At 32.6% G+C, this 20953-nt stretch overlaps 2 protein-coding genes and 1 pseudogene across 6 annotated transcripts; all 3 read left to right on the top strand.

The window, feature by feature from the left end:
• The first annotated feature begins 10039 nt into the window (after positions 1-10039).
• On the top strand, positions 10040-16452 carry LOC123198121 (senescence-associated protein AAF, chlorolplastic). 5 transcript variants are annotated; one of them, XM_044612739.1, is made up of 14 exons: positions 10043-10216; positions 10921-11040; positions 11249-11636; positions 11951-12100; positions 12525-12598; positions 13044-13120; positions 13226-13297; positions 14255-14323; positions 14544-14590; positions 14703-14832; positions 14921-14989; positions 15068-15171; positions 15733-15808; positions 15906-16452. In XM_044612739.1, the coding sequence occupies exons 3-14, from the start codon at positions 11299-11301 to the stop codon at positions 16077-16079; spliced, it is 1380 nt and encodes a 459-aa protein (XP_044468674.1). In that variant the 5' UTR covers positions 10043-10216; positions 10921-11040; positions 11249-11298; the 3' UTR covers positions 16080-16452. The 5 variants fall into 5 exon arrangements, with proteins under 5 accessions (XP_044468675.1, XP_044468674.1, XP_044468672.1 ...); XM_044612737.1 differs by lacking the exon at positions 10921-11040 and adding an exon at positions 10330-10358; XM_044612735.1 differs by lacking the exon at positions 10921-11040 and having other exon boundaries at positions 10046-10216.
• Positions 16453-18056: 1604 nt separating this feature from the next.
• LOC123197625 lies at positions 18057-18551 on the top strand. The gene has a single exon (XM_044611950.1). The coding sequence runs from the start codon at positions 18057-18059 to the stop codon at positions 18549-18551; it is 495 nt and encodes a 164-aa protein (XP_044467885.1).
• A 285-nt stretch (positions 18552-18836) lies between these two features.
• LOC123197624 lies at positions 18837-20367 on the top strand (annotated as a pseudogene).
• The last annotated feature ends 586 nt before the right edge of the window (positions 20368-20953 follow it).

Here is a 20953-nt window from a genome sequence, read left to right as displayed (position 1 = left end):
TGCGCAAAGGTAAACAAACTGTTAGTCAAAGTACAAATTATAGTCAATTTTACAATTATATAAATATTGACCATTATCCTGAAATTATTCAAAGATATAATGCTGAAAAACTAGATGTTTTGGCATGGTGGAAAGACAAGGCAGAAACCTTTCCTGTGCTTGCAGCCATGGCTCGAGATCTACTAACACCTCCGGTGTCAACTGTAGCATCGGAATCCGCTTTTAGTGCAGGGGGATGTGTGCTGGATGATAGACGATTCAATTTACATCCAAATATGGTCGAAGCGATAATGTGCATGAAAGATTGGATCAAAGCTGATTTTAAATTACAGAATCGTGTGACAGAAGATGTCTTTGAAGAATTCAAAGATTTGGATGTAGAAGATGAATAGATAAATATTATATAGTAGATAAATTTTATTTATGTTTTGTAATTTATACAATATGTAAATTAATTTATTTGTATTTTATTAACAATTTATAATATTTTTTATCATGTAACCACGGTATTCCTCCGCCATAAGTGAGGGATTATAAATAAAATATTCGGGGTACTGTCCTCGATTTTAATAATTGAAAAATAATTTGTGTTTAAAAATTTTAATTAAAACTTTTTTTAAAAATATTTAATAAGGCCCGGCCCGGCCCGTTTACTGAGGCCCGGCCCGGCCCGTTTATTGAGGCCCGGCCCGGCCCGTTTAAAGCCCGTTAGTACATGGGCCGGGCTTTGGGCCTTTATATTTCAAAGGGCCGGCCCGGCCCGAAGGCCCATTACTGTTTGGGCCTCAAGCCCGGCCCGGCCCATTAGCCCAACGGGCCGTGCTGGAGTCGGCCCGGCCCGGCCCGGCACGGCCCATTGACGTCTCTATCATATGATATTATATGATTGAATAAATATTTTTAAATTAAATAATGACATATCATATTTATATTTTATTGTATAAAAAATATGTATATATAATCTTGCTTGAGAAGATTTGTATATCAATATTACTTAATATACAAACTATCGAGTATTATTTGATTCAAACAAATTAACATATTATTATATGATTAAATAATTCTAACTTAAAAGGGCTACACAATTAATTTATTTGCATAAGTTCGTATTTACTATTTGTTGTAAGAGTGAAAAACTGAAATTGTTGTAAGAGTGAGTATTCTAAATACAAAGAGTGAACACATTCTGATAATAACTTTTAGGACAATAGATATAGATAGAAAGAGCAAAGAGTGAACACATTCTGATAATAATTTTTAGGGCAAAAGACTTTTTCCCTCTCAAGGTACAGTCAAATCTCAAACTCTTATTTTTTAATTTTTAAAAATCTAAATACTTATTTATGGGTTAAAATTTGTTAAAATTTTTAGTTATAATTAAAAATAAAATTTTTATTTAACAATAATATTTAAAAAATAAAAATTTATATCATATTACCCCCTTAATTTGAAAAACTAATAATTTTTCTCTAAAATTAAGTTTTACAAAGTGACATTTTCCCCCTATCTAGGGTTTCAAATTTTGTCGGTGAACAACAATCGATCTTTGTTCCTCTCGATGACGTCTCTCCCTCTGACACTTTTCCTCTGATCGACGACGTTTAGATTCAACAGAATCTAGACGAAATCTAGACGAAGAGTCTAAACTCTTCATCTAGATCTTTGTCATCCAGATAAAGTCGGTTTTGTCTAAATGATGATGACGGTCCAGTTGAGGAGTTATCTCCTCCAAAAGAGGACGACTCTTCATCTGAATCGTCGTCGTCATTTAAAAAAAGTCGATTCGTTCGGATGACAAAGGTCTAGACAAAAAGTTTCAACTCTTCATCTAGATTTTGTCGAATCCAAATATTATCGATAAGAGGGAAAGCACCAGAGAAATAGACGTCACCAAGAGAGAGAGAGATCAACCATCATTCATAAAAAATTCGCTGGCAAAATTTGAAACCCTAAGTAGGGAAAAATGTCATTTTTCAAAACTTAATTTTAAAGAAAAATTGTTAGTTTTTCAAATAATGAGATAAAATGATATAAATTTTTATTTTTTTAAATATTATTATTAAATAACGATTTTATCTTTAATCCTAACCAAAAATTTTAAAAAATTTTAACTTATGAGTAAGTATTTAAATTTTTGAAAACTGACATATGAGAATTTAAAATTACACCATACTTTGGGTGGAAATAGTTCTTTTGGCCTAACTTTTAGTAAGTCTGTTAGTGTATATTCACAACACCAAACCTATGTTTAGCTATTAGACATATATAAGAGTATCTATTCACAAATTAGAAAGTAGAAGCATATTTCCCTAGGATTTAGATACCTCGAATAGATGTAATGTTGATGTCAACAGATACCCTTCCAAATGACACAAAGCCCCATATATTCAACCCACTGCTCTAATAACCCTGTTGCAATTGGCCAACATCAACAGGGATAAGTCACACAAGCAGTCAATGTTTTTTTCTCTAAAATCTTAAATGGCTGCACAAACATTAAAGGCTCACATATTTTCTATTCCCATGTGCTCCCAAGCATTTAATGTTAATCAAATATGTAACATTTCTCTTTAGATTTTCACACTTGTGAAGAGAAGTCTACCTGACTAATGAAGACGTTTAGCTACCCAACGAAGTAAGTCATTTAACGTGGGTTGTGCATTTAGTAACCTCGGGTGAAGGAATTGTTTTGTATCGGTGGAGAGATGGTGGAGAACTCCTATTTAAAATTAATGTACCCTCCTTAAGTTAGATAATACATACAATATTATTTTCATATAATATAAAATAAGTGTTCATGGTAGAATAAAGATGGTATATCTTTTGAATGTGATAGATAACATATCATAATCATATATATTTTCAACTTATTTCATAAAAAGCTAAAATCTCTCAATAATTTAAAAATATTATAACCAAAGTTTATTTAATAGAATGTCATGATATTATTGTATCATTATAAATAAAAATATATCTCGTTTATAAGTGGATTTTATGAAAGTCAGAAAGATAATCAGTAACTACATATTCAACCAAATTACGATAAGTAACAAAATATGTGTTTGATTTTATTTCAGTGTCAACGAGTTAGTGTAGAGTTAAATCGGACAAATAAATTCATTACGAGGGATGTATCTAGTCTAATACATTAGACCAAACATAATAATGGATCAATGATATTAAGATATAGTACTTCAATATCGAGTATTTTTAATCTTTTTTAAGACGAAATAGATTCTTTTTTGGATCAAGAGACTTAATAATCACTGAGATATTCAAAAAATCAAAAGGTTAAACACCCATAGAGGTATTCAAAGGATAAATTTGATCCGTATTAAATCATTTTAACAATTTATCTATATACATTGATTGATAGATAAATATTTTATTTAAATTATATTCGATTTGTAAGCTAAAATAAAATTATGTTTTTTCCAAACTTTTTACCCTAAATTTCTTTTTTTTAAGTATTAAATAATTTGTATGAGATCTTCAAAAGTTTTAATTAAATTTATACTATCAACTTATACTGTTACCATGATAAATTTTCATCCTGTATGAGTTGCAATGTTGGTAATAGTGCCAATCAATAAAGGCGCATCTCCTTCTCTTTCACACTAGCCCTAGCATTACTCTTCTTCGGTATCTGTGTTTTTTTTTTTTTTTTTTGCCAAAAGACTTATTCTGACCAAAGGTTTGTTTAAATGACAAAGTTTCACTTATTAGTTTAAAAAACTTAAATATCTATTTTTTGGTTAAAATTTACTATTAAGATTAAGAGTAAAAAAATCATTGTTTTAAAAATATTAAAAAAACTAAAAACTTATCACATTTCTCCTATCTCCCTTAATTTAAAAATCAAATAATTTTCGTCACTCAAAATTTAAAAAATAATTATTTCTCCTTTAAGTTTTTGAAATTGTCACCAGAGACGACAAACTTTACCATCTTTGTCCCTGACCTCTCTCTCTCCTTCTCATACAAACTTACTGATCTTTCTCCCTCCCTCCAAAATTGTTTTTATAGGAGATGAAAATGAAATTGTCTTTATCTCAAACATAGATGTTTGGTCTTTATCTTCGGTGAAGTCAACCAATGATGGAGGGAGAGAGATCGAGAGAGAGAAGTTAGGAGGGAGAGAGAATGCGGTCGAAGACAATGACTATCGTAAAAAATGGCGATTGTTTTAAAACCCTAAGAGAATGGTCACTTCTCAAACCTTGGGTGAGAAAAAATTATTAAAATTTTAAATTAAAAAGAGAAATGTGATAAGATTTTAGTTTTTTTAAATATTTTTAGCTAAATGATATTTTTACCTTTAATTTTAACAGTGAATTTTAACAAAAAGATGAGTATTTAAGCTTTGTAAACTTAACTTATAAAACTTTGCCATTTCAGCAAACCTTAGGTGGAAATAAGTCTTTCAACCTTTTTTTTTTTTATTATTGCCACTTAATAATTAAAGGGATTTTAGATAAAATAACATCTCTACTCCAAATAACAATAATTGAATTGGATAATGTTAAACTAATGGCTTTCGGAGGCCCACATACATTATTAAATAATAATTAAAAATTAGATATATAAAATTTTTTTAGATTGACGCTTTTATTATAAAGAAATATAAATATATCAGATTAAACAAGAATTGCACATCAAAGATTTTTTTTGTTTGCCTATGCATATCAAAAATAGAAAAGTTCATATTTTTCCTTGGTTTATGATTCATCATTAATTATTATCAAGATCATCAATATTTATTTTAAGAATTATTTAAAATGTTATTTCTCTTGTATTAATTTATAATCAAAGAGTATTATTAGATTTTAGTTAGGAAAATAATTTGAAATATATCTTGTCATTAATCTCAAATTTATAATTAACCTGAAAATGATTATACTTGATTTTTTTTAATAATGGGTATAATTCAAAATTTAGCCTATGATTTTTTTCTTTTATATTGGAAGATTTTCTATGCAAATCTTGTATTTTTTTTTATAAGTAAAAAAAATTAAGAAAGGACAATTTTAGGATTTGAACTCATAAATCCTATATTTTTGTTTGTGATTACTTTGTTTTATTTTTACTCGTAATTTATATTTTTTTTTTTGTAATTGATTGATTTAATTTACCGGTACAATTAAATTTCTTACTTGTGGCCCCAACAAATAACCGCTGAAAAATGGATATTTCAAATTTAAAGGATATATAAAGTACTTTCGTCAAAGTTTGGGACGAGTTTTTCAGCAGCATATAAAAACAATATCTTGGCATGACATGGCAGTCATATCCACAACTACTGGCTAATGTGACGTTATCTACCTCGTGGCCCATATCTGGCAGTCTAGCATGTGCATGTGCATGTTATGTTATCCTTTTACATCTATTTAAACTTAGTGTAGCCTTTTTTTTCAAGTTTTTATTTATTAATTTTAAAAAATTTAAATATCTATTTATTTATTAATTTTTTTAGTTACAATCAGAAATAAAATGACTATTTAGTAAAAATATTTTTAAAAATAAAAAATTTATCATATTTTTTCTTCAATTTAAAAATTTAACAATTTTTCTCTATTTCACTAAAAATTTGAAAAGTAACAAATTTCTTCTTAAAGTTTTGATTTCCTCCTCTTTAATGAACAACAACTTTTCAACCATCGGCATTCTCTCTTCCAATCAGCTTTTCTCTCTCTCTTGGCCATCTACTGTTGTCCCCAACCATTATCATTTTCAATAAGTAGAAGCAAAGTGAAGAAGATGAAGAACCGGAGCGTCGAACTTAGACCATTGTTGAAGTTCGACACTCTTCTCACAACAACCACGATGATTGCAAACGGAGAAGGAGAACCAAAGCTAAAGTTCGATGGAGATATATCGACACTTTTCGATTCTTCGTCTTCTTCACTTTGGCTCAATTCTTGGTTGGAAACGAAGATAAATTGTCTACCAAAATGGAGAGAGAAGCCAGAAGGGATAAAGAACATCGTCGTCACTAACAATGGTGACTAGAAAATCTTACAGGGAAATGGTCATTTTTCAAATTTTAAGGGTGAAATTATTAGATTTTTAAACCTAAAAGGAAAATGTAATAACTTTTTAGTTTTTTTTAATATTTTTACTAAATAATTATTTTACGTCCAACAATAATTGAAAAAATTAATAAATTGATGAATGTTTAGGTTTTAAAGTTAATGGATAAGAACTTGAGAAAAAATTAATTTTTTTTTTTTGTAGAAATAAGTCCTTTGGCCATTTTTTATAATAAAAATTAAAATACAAGAAACTTCGTAATATTTGGTTTGATAGAAATGAATTACAGAAAAAAAGAAAAAAGTATAGCATAAACTAAGAAGAAGAAGAATAACTATTACTTTCTCAATTTCTTAGAACTTCTAACTTGAAAATAGTGGTTAAATATTACATAAAGTAATGGGAAATTAATTAAATTATCTATTTTTTATGAGTAATAAAAAATTATCTATAATTTTACGGTTTAAACGAAAATATCCTAAATATCCTATAAAATACTAAAACTATTATTTCTTTATTCTATATAAATCATATCTCTTCTTTTATTTATTAGCATATACAATTTTACTATTATCTTAGAAAAGTTTCTGAAAAGAGAAAAATGTTCATGATTAGGTTTTCGAGTTAGAAGGAAAAAATTCGTAATATCGAGATATTTATACGTACTATAACTTTACTTGTTATTATTTTATTGATAGTGTAATTATATGTAGTATTTTATATAATAAATTAGAGTTGTGTGTATAAATTAATTGGTAAAAATTATAGAGGATATTTTTTAATTAGTATAGTAAAAGGTGAAATGATATTTTACAATAAAGAGTTTTAGAGATATTAAATAATATTTGTGAGTAAAATAATATTTTACAATATAAGGGTAGAGTGATATTTTCAATAATTAGTATCAAGTTAATCAAAATATATTAATTTATGGAATAAGTGTAATTGTAAAATAAAAATAAAATCACAAAATTTAAACTTAATAATAAAATAATGCTTGTAAATAATATTTTTAGTTATGTTATTTATGTTGATTATATATTTCATTATAGGATTACTCTAAATAGCGAGATATATTTCAATTAGATACAGAGAAAAACGAATAGAAAGGGATAACAACGTAATAAAATATGTTGGAGGTAGCATGAAATTGATTAAAATTTTAGAACACACGACATTCGAAAGATTAATCTAAACGGTGAGCAAAAAATGTAACATAGATCAAAAGATATTTAACATTCAAATAAATATGAAATCAAAGCATCTTAATGATAGCATCCTTGTTAAAATTTCAAATAATGAAAATGTTGAGGTTCTTAATGGTCTGTCTGATCTCTTTAAAGAATGTATTTCATTTTTGTAACAACTACACTTAATGATAATGGTTATGAAATTCAACAACCAGATGGAGGTTTATAAAGTGGTGAGACGAATAGTTATTTACAAGATCATGCGATTGATTTAAAAGATACTCAAAATATCAAAATCAATCCGAAACAAAAATTTTTGGAGCAAGACTTTGCATACTTAAATGATGTTCATATTGATGCATTGTATAGTGTAGAAGAATTCGTTCGTGGTAATGAAGAAAAATTTCTAGATTTGAGTGAATTTGAAGGGAAGATTATATATGATATTTCCATCAAGAAATTGAAATTCAAAGAAAAGACATATATTAATGAAGATATTAGAGGTATAAGTACTTTCCTGCAAACAAATCTTGATGGTGGGAATATTCATATTGATACATTTCATTGGTTACCTAATTTTTATGACCAGCCATCTACATCCAAAAGCTGAGTGTAAAAAGATGGTGATTTTCTAAAAATTGATACATAATTTCCAAGTAAATAATATATCATTGATGCAATAACTCGAGATGCTCTTAAGAAGGGATATCAGTTTAAAGTGTACAAGTCAGACACACTCAAATGGTTAGTTAAATGTCGTAATTAGCAATGTAAATAGCGTGCATGATAAACAGGGTGGGAGAAAGTAATAGTTTCGAACTACGTCATATAAATAGCCAACACACATGTCCTAGAGATCAGATATTATGTCATCATAGACAAACAGGGTCCAAGCTTTAGGGCAAATTTTGATGACGAGATTTATATTGGTTAATCATGTGTATCGACCTAAGGAGATCATTGTGGACATCGTCGACCAGTATAAAATTGATATATCATATACACAAACATGGCGAACAAGAAATTAGACACTTTAATCATTGAGGGGTATATCAAAAGAGTCATTTATATTGTTGTCAGAGTATTATTACAATTTAGTTTATTAAAATTCGAGAACTATGACATATACACTAACGAATTAGCAGAAATGATTTAAATACTTTTACATGATATTGGATTGTAGTATCTGTGCATTCCAATAATATATTTGTCTAGTTATTTATATTAAAGTTGCCTTTTTAAAGGATATATATCTAATCAATTATTTATCGTTATTGCATTGGATGGTCATAATCAGATATACCCACTAGTTTTTGGCATCGGTCCTAGGAAGATCATTATACAAGAAAAAAATTCGCGTGGTGAGATTTGATTTTCCAAACTTCATTTTTCAAATCTCATTTCAACAATAATCAACTCAACACATAATATAACATAAAACCCTAAAAAAATTTATCCAAATCGCCAACAAATCACACAATTTTATTAAATCTTTCAAATCGAAATCCTAAGTCTAAACACCCAAATACCACATCCAATCACATAAATCAATGATTGAAATGTACAAAAACATGATAAAGTTTGTTTTACTAACCTTTTTGTAGATTTTGGTTGTAGAAAAAGTCACGAAATTTGTTAGAGGAAGTCAGCTGGTGCATCTACAATTTTGTGGACTAGGAACATGCAATTTGTGTGGCTGAGGAAAGGAAAATATTGTGTTCCCTGTTTCTTCCAAAAGGCCAAAGGATTATTTCCCACCCAATGTACGTTGCATTCTCAAGTTTCCCCCCTTTAACTTTGATAATCCCAAATACTCACCCATGAGTAGTTAAAATTAACGGTAGTAAAGGTAAAATCGTTATTTTTTCTATAATATTAAAAATAAACAAAAATATAATCTTTTGTTGCCTTCTAAACTTTAAACACTAAAAGTTTTCCCCAGTCTAAGTTTTAAAAAATGACAATTTCACCTAGGGTTTTGTTTTGAAATCTCCGACGTCATCTTCAGCGCTATTGCCGGTGACCTCTCCCTCCCGAAGCATTCTCTCCCTTCGACGGTCTTTCTACTCTCATTTGGACTCTCGATCTGCATCAGAGGAGTGGTGCAAGACGAAGAACTTCGTCGGAGAAGACGAAGTTGTTCGCCCTCCTAAATGAAGATGAAGTTGTCGTCTTTGTCTGGGAAGACGATCGTCTTCCCCGACGAAACTCTTCGTCTTCCACCACTTCTCCGATGTAGATCGAGCGTCCAAATGAGAGGAGAGAGATCGTCGGAGGGAGAGGATACTTCAGGAGGGAGAGGTCACCGACAATGGAGCCGAAGATGACGTCAGATATTTCAAAACGAAACCCTAGGGTGAAAATATCATTTTTTAAAACTTATGCTAGGGGAAACTTTTAGTTTTTAACGTTTAGAGGGACAAAAAAAGATAAAATTTCAACAGGTTAGAGTTCTATTAATTTTAACTGCTCATAAGTGGGTATTTGAGATTATCAAAGTTAAAGAGGGAAACTAAGGAATGCATCATACCTTGGGTGGGACATAGTCCTTAGGCCTTTCTAAAAGGGTAATTTCATCTTTAGAGAATAATTGGGCATTCTCGTTCAGAGTTTGAAAGTTTGGGCAAATTTCCTTCCACCCACAACTTTTGGGTAATTCATTAATTTCCCTAAAGTATTCATTTTACTAACATCATTATTTTCGTTTGATTGATATGCAATTTAATTGCTTCTCAATTACCAGATATGTATTTGTGATTAAAACTTACAGAATGCACTTGACAAATGACAGTAGACAATTGACATGCATAGGTGTGAATTCCCACAAATGAAATTCTAGTAGTAGTTTGGTATGTTGTGGCGTTCACTGGGCCACAGGGATAGATTGTGGTTGACGTTTCTCTTGCCAGTTTTGTTGGACTATTTTCCTTTCTTTCTAAGCTTAACTATTTCCTTCTGTGTCTGGTAGGCCATTAAGCCTTTGAGCTTTGCAGCAGGTTAGTTTAATTAAACTTTCTTCGGATTTTGTTTTATTGACGCAATCTTTAACTGCTTCTTGCTTATATCCCAACTGGGTTTCTTTTGTTTTCCTCTTTCGTTGGATTATTAGAGTGATCACTCTTCTCTTTAGCTGTGAAGGTTTGTTTCTCTCTTATATTTCTTTTTGTGGCATGGTACCGATACTTGTTGGCAAGCTTTCTTTTGTAGGATTATAATTTAACTTGAATTTTTCGTAAATCTCCTGATGGGATTTTGCTAACTCTTCAAAAGCTACTCCATTGGCAGCTGAACTATCTCCATATTGCTTTGAGCGACTCTGTGGGGTTGAACTTGTTAACATTACTTAATTCAAGTATTTTTCTAGTAGATTAGTTGCCTTCGATGATGCAGATTAATATAATTTTATCATTGTTTCCCTACAAATTTAAATGAATTATTTCTTGATTTATGCTTCAGAGTCTACCTTCTTATGCATTGGTTTGAATATATGGATTGTTTGATCCATCTGGTTTTGAGTAATTTTATTATTTCAATTCTTGCCTTTTAAAGTTCTAACAAAAAAGTTGTCATTTGAAATGTTATGAAATGCCGTAGAAATCCCATTAGATGAGTTTAAATCTTAAATTTTTTAAACTTTAAGATATTGTTAGGCACCTGAAATTTCATAAAACTTTAATACCAAGAGTTAAATTTAGTGTAGGTGCTGCAATCAAGTTCCTATTTGCTGACCTGTCTATGAGAATCACATGTCATTTGGCACCAAGATCTGGTTGCTTGATGGATACGAATTGTTTATGAATTTATGACTTAAGATCATTAGGTGTGATGTTACAACTCTACACCAATGCTTCAAATTCATTTTCTTCTGATTCATTTAAATACAATAGGATAATGTCTTTTTGAAGCTTGGCTTTTTCTTATTCATTTAATATCCCTTCAGAACAACTTTTAGTAATGTAGTATTCATTTTTTGGTTGATCTTTAGCTAGATATTGGGATCCTTATCCGATTGTTGTTTTTTACTGCAGTTAAGGGAAATGCTGGTTGGGATTTTTGCATTTTCATCTTGATCCTTCCCATGGCATTTACCGCAAGCAAGATTTCTAGTCATCCAGTTGTACCAAAGGGGTTAACTTCCTCTAGATCACTTCAAACTGTATATTTTTTTGGCAAGTCAACACTGTACAACAAATCACTTCCTGCAAATCAAGGAGTTGAACTTCAGCAAGCAAGCAATGGTCATTTTTTGGCAGCGAAATTAGGCTTCTTTGATGAGGGTTTGTCAAACATATGTGGAAAGCCAATTGGTTTCATTGTCCCTCGGAGAACTTCCATTTTATGCTGGTCAATGGGAACACGCAATGGTGAAGCAAAAGAATGCATTAGACCTCATAGTGATTGCTCTAATGTATGTAGGTAATGAAGTTTAGCGACTCTTTCTATCTAATTCTTAGATTTACTTTGCCACTTTGTATAAAAAGGCAATATTATATTTTTAAGAAGAAACCCTTTCTGTTTTGCCATCAGCTTGCCTGTATGGTGTACCTTGGATCGTCATAAATAATGAAATTTTCTTTTAGTAACCACCTAGGTTATTTCCTAAACTGGCACTAATACTTCTTTGCCTGATGTTTTATTATTTTTCCCCTGGATGTTGGCACATAATTTATGTGAAGTTTAGTCTATCCTATACTTGCATATTATATGTAGACTATACTGTTGATTATCAGTGCCCAAAATGAAGAAGAGGAAGACAAGCATCGAGTTGTACCTAGAATTATTCACTCAAGTCAGGGCTTAGCTGAAGCTTGTAAATTTGTGTACAATGACGCAAAGTTCGTAAATCAAAGGGTCCGTAGTGACATTGTCTTGCTTTCTCGGTAATATTCAAAATCCTATCCATTCCTTCTGATTTTGGTCTAATGGGGTTGCTGTAGTGGTAATCAATCCTTAGTTTTAGTATCCAGTGTGTTTGTTCATAAAAAAGAATATGAATCTTCTTTAAAGGTTGAGAAGTTTTGTGAACAATTTATGAGTTACTTACAAAATCTGCAACCTCTGAAAATTATGTGCAAATCATATAGTCATAACAGATGAATTCATTATAAGCTCGATTTGGAAATCTATTTGTAAATTCCACTTTTAATAGGAATATCAAAGAAGTTTTTCACACAGGTTTTTCTTGATTTAAAGAATTAGTTATTGGAAGTTTAATGAATTTTTTTTTTAAACACTTAAACTCATTCCACCTTCAAATTTCATATACATGGAGATCTTTGCCAATTGTTTTCTAACTTTCTTCAGAAGCATAATGAGGTTGGATGCCCGTGCACGTCAAGATGTTGCTATTCTTGGTTCAGAATTTCTTAAGCTTGATGGTAAACTCTTTGACCATAAGGTTAAATATTTTTCTAGCTGTTCAGATGTGACTCCCCTAATGCTGTGCATCTGTTTCCATGAGAATCTGTAAACTGCAATTAATTTTTTTTCAAGGCATGCGGAATTTGTGCGAATTTTTACTTTTTTAGATAAACCTATTCTCTTGCATACATAGAATCATACTTGGAATTTTGAGAGAGTGCATAATTTTATTTCAAACTGGTAACGGATTCAAATTATTTTTAGTTGTTACTGATACTTTGGGGGAGTGGGGATAAGATACTGGTGTTAAATGTGATGGAAAGCATAATGGACTGCATTTTTTTTGCTTTTTCATTTGTATTATTTTCTTTCTTCAAATGTGGTGTTAATATGCTTTAATCTTGTTGATTTGATACATGTAAAACTGATAGTTTCCCTTTGTTGTTGATATTCTGCTGGAAGCTCGGGCTAGAAAGGATACAGAGAAAATTGACCGTAATGTGAAGAAAAAAGCTGAACGACTCCATCATATAGCTACTGTATGTCAATCTGGATACTCAACTTTGATTTTCCTGGAGATTAAGATGTTCATGCCGGATCTCTATGTGATTAAATGTTTTAATCAATTTTTCATCTTCTGACAGATCTTAAAAGATAAAGCACAATCTAGATTGAAAAGAGCTGCTGATAAGCATTGGAGTGACGGAGCCTTAGAGGTACCATTTAGCCATTCGTTTTCAATTTTTTCACCTATAACTTCACTTAATGTGTGTGCTATCATGAAAAATTCTGTAATTTCAGCTTCAGATCTGGAACTTGTTTGTCTGTTATGTATATTCTTGTGCAGTTGGTGTCCACTACATTTGAATACTTCTTTATCCATTCTAAAACAGGCCTTCCCAGGAGTGCTTTTTTCACTTTTTTGTGTCCGGATTGATCAAAATTTCTTAAGCCCTCATATTATTGCTGTTTATTTATCTTGACAGTTAATGATATGTTAAGTTGAGATATGGCTGTTCATTCACTATTGAGAGTAAAAGAATTTTTTTGGAGTGAGCTTATCACCTTCCCTATATTTTCATGTTCACACGCATTGATGTATTAACAATTTCAGTTTTCGTTGTTCTATTGTGAATCTTAAGTTGTCAATTGAAATTGATTGAAAGAACTTTCTAGAGTATCACATTGTAACATAAAGCGTGTCTTTGTTAGTGCATGCACCACATGAGCACTTAGTTTGGTTAACTTCATTTAATCGATGGATCAAACATAATCACCTAGCAAATGAGTAAATAATGTTGGATAATTGTTTTCAAGTTAGAATATATAGAAGTACCGGAAGTTATTTGATGAACAAGATAACAAGTTGCCTATATTGAGAGAAAGGTTCAGTTTGCATCAAAGAAAATGACCATAGAGATGGACTAAAAAGTTGAAAAGATAAAAGGAAAAAAACTCCAGATTGGCTATATCCAAACTAGAAGTTAATAGTGAGAAAGACATATTTGTTTATGTTACTTCTATTTTTCTGTATAAAATCCTACTAAATTTAAATTTGACAAATGCATAAATATGAAACTTATATGCCCTTGAAATTAATTGGTAAATGTAACTGTTGTAAAGAGCATGATCCGCTGTAATACATCCTGATGCAACCATTTTCTATGTTTTAGGCTGATCTGCGCCTTGCTGACTTCCGTGCCAAGCAACGTGCAATGGAAGATGCCCTAATGGCTTTGGAGGTGAGCCAATATGCAATTTATTTAACAGGATCTACACACAACATCATCGTTTTAAGTGGTCATCTCATCATTGTAGTCACGCTTGTCTAGAAACTGACCTAAATCTATTTGTCATTGTACTTTTATATGTTTACCGACTTTAGAAGAAGAAAAATATGTAAATTTTATTTTATTTCAATGGTTCACCATTTAATGTTCTTTTCACCTTGTGGCTACCCAGTTTGTCAAAAATATCCTTGACATGATGGTGAGCAAGATGTACAAATTGTAAGTTTCTTTGGTGATATTCTGTTTCCCTTCTGTTTCTTCTTCTTTTCTGAAATGTTGTAAATTATGCAGTGTTGGAACTCTGAAATTCTGATGTTTTTTTTAAATTCAGCCCCTTGTGTTGCGATAAAAATTCTCTGTCAGGTAGTGATATGATGGAATGTATAACACTTGAGAAAAATGGGAAAACCCTAGAATTCTTCCCTGGGGAATTGTCGACTGATCGCATTACTGCTATTCAGGTCTTGTTTATGCCAATCTTATTGCTATTTCCTTCTTTAGTTGCATCATGAAGAGTAAACTTTATACCTTTTCATTTACAATGTCCAGGAAGTGTATTGGAGTATGGCATCTGCACTTTCTGAAGCTGATGGAATCGACTATACTGATCCTGAAGAGGTTAAGATTTCAAGCTTTCTTATATGTCAGGAATTTACCTTGTTTGGTTAGTTAACTGCTCTCTCTACTTTGGAACAGCTTGAGTTGTTGATCACGACTCTTATTGGTCTTGATGCAATGGATGGTAAAAGTAGTGTATCACTACTAGCCGAGTGTTCAAGTTCTCCCGATGTCAGCACTAGGTATGCTATTTTTGCTTTTAAATTTAATCCTCTATTGCAAATTTTTTAATTGTTCACTTCCATGTAGGTCCTGTTTATATTCCCTCAATAACTTTTTGGCCTCTAGTCATTTCTGAGAAAGTAAGATCACTGCAATTTTTCTTCTAACAATTTTGTTCCTTGATGCTTAAAAATTTCCCTAATTTTTCCAGAGAGTATAATGACTGTTAATTTGTTTGAGGGTCCATAAATGAATCACTATGACATATTTTGTATACTGCAAGCTATTGAAATGTCAGATTTATCTGCATTATTTCTTATGATATTTCAGAGCCTTGAAATTGCATATTCTTCTATGGACATCTTTGTTGCATGTGGGCCTTTTGTTTGTACCTCGGTTTTGGTCAATAATTTATGACAACCCTATGCATAGAGAAGTCAAAGTCAGAAATGTATATACCCAGTGAACATTGCTAATATGACAAAAGAAACCTGCATGGAACAGCTTATCTCTTCATATGTTTCTAACCATCGTTCCCTTCCCCAAATCATTCACTTGTGCTTTGTCTGACTAAATTATAGACAAGCGCTGGCAAATGCATTAGCAGCTGCTCCATCCATGTGGACGCTTGGGAATGCAGGAATGGGGGCATTACAGGTACCTGCACTCTCTTAACATGATGGTTCTACGAATGATGATACTTTTATATTCTTTCCTGAATGGTCTCAATTTACTTTTCTGGTTCTCCTTGCAGAGACTGGCAGAAGACAGCAACCCCACAGTCGCAGCTGCAGCATCCAAAGCAATCAATGAACTGAAGAAACAGTGGGAAATAGAAGAAGGTGATAGCTGGAGATTTATGATGAATCTAAGCCCTGCAGAGGAAGCAGATGGTGAAGAATCCAGCAGTGATGCAGATACAAACTGAGAAGCTATCAAAAGAGTTATACCGTAAAGATCTATATGTAGCCTCACTTCATTCCCTAAAAACAATAGTGGCTTCCCTTGAGCTGGGAAAGTACTGGCAAATGAACCACTTATCGTCAGCAGCATTAATCGATAATCTAAAAAAAGGCTCCCCATATTTTCCCAATTTAGTATTTTTGTAAATTTATCTTCTTCGTCCTTGGCTGAAAGGGTTCAAATGGATCATTCATTTGCTGCAACATTAATGAAGATTATAGACAAAATCAGAACATGATGTGTGTCTTAGCATCCTTAGATCTTATATAAATTACAGTGACAGTTTTTATATGTACATTTCATTCTTGTCAGCAATCTAAGCAAACCCCCTTCTGTAATGAAAGGCTCTCCAAGAATTTTTCTGCTGTTGTGTATTATAGAATACACTATGATGCCTGGACATGAAAGATCGACTTTACAAAGATCCTATTCCTGCCTAATTTATTGCTTCTTCTCCAAGAGTGGGTCCTTTTGAGTTGCTGAATTCTAAATAACGAAAAAGTAAAGTAAAATTGACACCTATTTTGAATGTTTAATAGATTAATCATGCTGTGATAAAGTTGATTGTAAGAAAAAGGCAAAAATTATGAAATTATACTAATTCAAAATGCACCTGACCACCCAATGAATGAAGTCGACCATGGGATGGAAATGCTGTTCATGAACCTGAACTTTTCCCAATTGGAATGCTGAACCTCCAAATTCCAATTTTCAAGCATCAATATGTTAACTAAAATACCCCACATGCCAGCTGCTTACAAAACCCTCATTTTGGCTCACAGTTATGTCAAAATTTGATCATATGGAAATGGACCCACTTGAAGGGAGGCCACATTCAAATCATTTTTTTTTTTTAACAAGTACCCTTCTGTTGAATACTGGATTAAATCTGTTTAGTGATTGTTCAATCCAGGAATGGACTTTCCAAAGCTAAAGAAAGCTTAGGGTGAGGACCACTAAAAGCGAAAGCAGAGAGATGGACCATGATCCCAGCACATTAATTCAATATTTATTCAGGCAAAGGTTTAATGTCACCTTCATATTTCCCTAATTTGATCCATTCCCCTCTCTTTTTCAACTATACTTTTTCTTTCTTCTAAGACTCGTCATAATGCCCATCACTTTTGGCATCTTAGTTTCATCATTCCTGCCTTTCACTCTGGTTAAAATAGAATTCCAAATAATGAACACCAGGAAATTATATTGAAGAATTTTAAGCCAGGAAATTATAATCATCATTATGAAGCTCAAATAATGAACACCAGAATCCTTTAACTGTCCCCAATGCAGAATTTTTCTTAATCAACTTTAATAATGAGATCGTTTAGTATTACACTCAAATACTTTGTTTACAAAGTATTAGAAACTTCTAGTATTATATAAAAAAATCAGCATTATGGCATCATTAGAGTGACCAAATTGCAGTTATGAAATTTCAAAAATACTGTTAAAGAGCCTGGTAAAATACAACATTCAGAGAAGTGTCTCAGCTTCTCCTGCAACAACATTCATAAAGTTTTCTATTTTCATTCTGTCTCTTGTTCCTTATTTCCCAGCACTTCAGAAAGCATTTTCTTGTTATTGTGTTTGTCTGTGGGAAATAAAACAGAAAGCATTAGCAAACATGCGTGGCTGGAAACAAATTAGTAACCATGTTGCACAAGAACGCCCACAAGATCACTGTGATTCTAGTGAATGCAGTCCTTGAATGGGTCTTGATCATTCTCCTTCTCCTCAACTCTCTGTTCACTTATTTGATCACAAAGTTTGCAGACTACTGCGGCCTTAAACGACCCTGCTTATAGTGTTCTAGAGTCGATCATACGTTGCAGCGTGAAAATAACACAATTTCCTGCAGAGATCTTGTGTGTGAGCCTCATGCTGGTGGGATTTCCATGTTTAGTTATTGTTCAAGTCATCAAAGATTGGCTGAAAAGAAAATATGTGCATAGAATGCTTGGTTTCTCGTCCACAACACAGAGATCAATCCACTGGAATGGCATGGAGGATCGCTTTCATTTCTTTGGTGAGTCCACACAAACTTGAAAATGGTGATCAGGTTGACAGATGTTCTTGCTGGAGTGAGAGCTCAAGCAGCAAGCTTTACCCTCCTTACTTGCTTTTCAAGTTTTCTTGGGGTGCTTTGGATTATACACAGACAAGTGGGTTCATTACAGAAGCAATGGATGATGAAAAAAATGGAGTTCAGTTTGAAGTAAAAAAGAAGGCCAACAGCCAAGCAAGTCTGGATGAAAATGACAAGGAGTTTGAGAGAAACCATGGAGAAGAATGTCATAATGGTAAAGAAGCTGTGGATGAGTTTCATGTTATTTCAGATATTGATAGTTTTGGCCCCACAGAAGTTGCAGAAGAAAATTACTCAAGGTCTGAATCAAGTCTGCAATATGAAGAAAAGGAAGGTTATGAAGGAGAGTAATCAGGTAAGGCGTCTGTTCATTCTTCCCGTGATGACGACAATATCATTCAATTCTGCTCTGGTGAAGATGATTTACTTGAAATTATCAACCTGGGTTCTGAGAAAACTACTGAATTTTGCTTCAATCGTGTAATTCCCATTGAGTTGATTGATTCATCAACTACTGCTAATCAAGTATCCTGCAATGTAAACAAGGGAGTGCTAAGAACAAAAGTTGATGAAGATGAAACTTTTCATTCTGCATTACTGAGTGAATCACAAGCCAATGGCTTGGTAGAGAAACAATTAATTGGAATGAATGACAATGGAGGGAAGGCAAGTCTGGTTTGTAAGAATCAAGAAGGGATAAACTTAAATTTGTCCATTCGTTCTACGTCTAATGAAGCATATGAAGAGAAATTTCCGGGCACACTTAACTTTTGCTGAAAAATTTCACTACTTGCAAAAGAAACTATTACTGTTGGAGAAAAAAGAATCAGGAACAGAAGAGTCTTTAGATGGAAGTGTGCTAAGTGAGATGGAAAATAGTGATCCTGTCGTATTGATCTGAGCGGTTGATATTAGCTCTGAAAACAGAAAGAAAAGCCCTGAATGCCTTGTATGCAGAACTTGAAGAAGAAAGAAGTGCCTCCGCAATTGCTGCAAACCAAACAATGGCTATGATAACCAGGCTTCAAGAGGAGAATGCAGCAATGCAAATGGAAGCATTGCAATACCAGAGGAGCAGTCTGAGTATGACCAGGAAGCCTTACAACCTCTGAATGAGCTCATGGTCAAGAGAGAAAAGGAGAAGCAAGAACTTGAGAAAGAAATGGAAATATATCGCCAGAAGGTTGTCAATTATGAGGCAAAAGAGAAGATCAGAATAATGAGGAGAAGTATTGATGGAAGTATAAGAAGCAAAAAATCTTCTACTTCTTGCAGCAGTTCAGAGGATATTGATGAGCTGTCGATTGACCTTAATCGTGCAGCCAGGGATGAAGAACAGCAGCTTCTCCGGCCGTCAGGAAAGCAATAGCGACAACAACCCAGATGAAGCTATAAATTTAGAGGAAATAGCGCTAGATTGTGTGGAGCATATGACAGCTCTTGATGAATCATTGACAGAATTTGAGGAAGAGAGGTTGTCCATTCTAGATCAGCTTAAGCTACTTGAAGAGAAGCTACTTACAGTAGGTGACGATGAATTCATCGAGGATTTGAAATCAATAAACCAATTCTCAAACTACGGTGTCAATCAGTTTGATGAGAACCCTGATTTTAGCAGTCCAGCAGAAATTGGGCAATCAAATGATTTTTGTAAAGATAGGCTTTATCCTGAGAGAAAAACCATGGCTTCCATGGCAAAGAGCCTGCTTCCTCTTCTGGAGGCAACTGATGACGAAACAGAAGGGTTGATATATGAAGAACAAGCAAAGATTCTGGTGAGATAGATAACATTGCTCACGTAAACAGTACGTGGAGTTCGCAATGATCAAGTTCGATCGCTAAAATGCTCAGAGTAAAAGAGTTTTGCGCAGAATACACAAATCGAAGGTTTGCCCTTACCTCCAGGTTGTCTTTTTGGCTTCTACTCAATCATGTGAAGCCTAAATTTTGCAATTTCTCCTCCTCACTGCTCCTTTTTTTCCTGGAAAAGGTGAATGATGATTATGAGTATGTTTACATTATTTGAATTGGGACTGAAAACATATTTATATGTATCTCATTTGAGTAAACAGAGAGGGAAGGGTTGAAAGGGAAGAGGAAGAAGTGATTATTCTTTCTTCCCCTAGGCTTGGACCTGTTAAATACCATGAGTTTCCACTTTCCAGTATCTGGGGGAAAATTCATTCTTAAACATCTGTAAGTTTGTGTCTTCATTCATCATGGATATGTGTCATTGAACTGTTTTCACCATGTTGTAAAACCCGGATGCCCAGTTCAATGGAGATCGATGACTGGCTTGGTTCGGATCAAGTTTGAAAGGATATTAGCCATTGGGCTAGATCAATCCAAGGACAGGCCAAATGAATTGCGTCTAGTAGCATTTCAACTGTCTGTTCAATTTAGGTGGCGTTGTGGAGCATTTTAATTTATTGTCCATTTTGATCTTAAAACGTGAATACTCATACAAATTCAACATCTATCTCATGTATTATTAATATGAGATTTATTTAGGAGTGTCATATAAATAGTGTATCGAAAAGTTGAACACTCATTACAAAGTTAAAAGACAAAAGATGATGTAGTCCTAATACAATGTTAACGTTGCCAGTCCAACTGATCAAATGATTAAGATCCAAACTGCCAGATGCAGCGCAACTAGCTTTTCACTGAAACAGAAGATAAGAACCAAATTATGTTTCTTTTGAAAACCACATTGGTTTTCTAAGTCTCATTGTCTGATTATATATAGGTCT

The sequence above is a fragment of the Mangifera indica genome, chromosome 15 (assembly GCF_011075055.1).
Source record: "Mangifera indica cultivar Alphonso chromosome 15, CATAS_Mindica_2.1, whole genome shotgun sequence".
NCBI classification, from domain to species: domain Eukaryota; kingdom Viridiplantae; phylum Streptophyta; class Magnoliopsida; order Sapindales; family Anacardiaceae; genus Mangifera; species Mangifera indica.
Note: the sequence above shows the minus strand (reverse complement) of the source record. Positions and strands in the feature narration are given on the sequence as shown.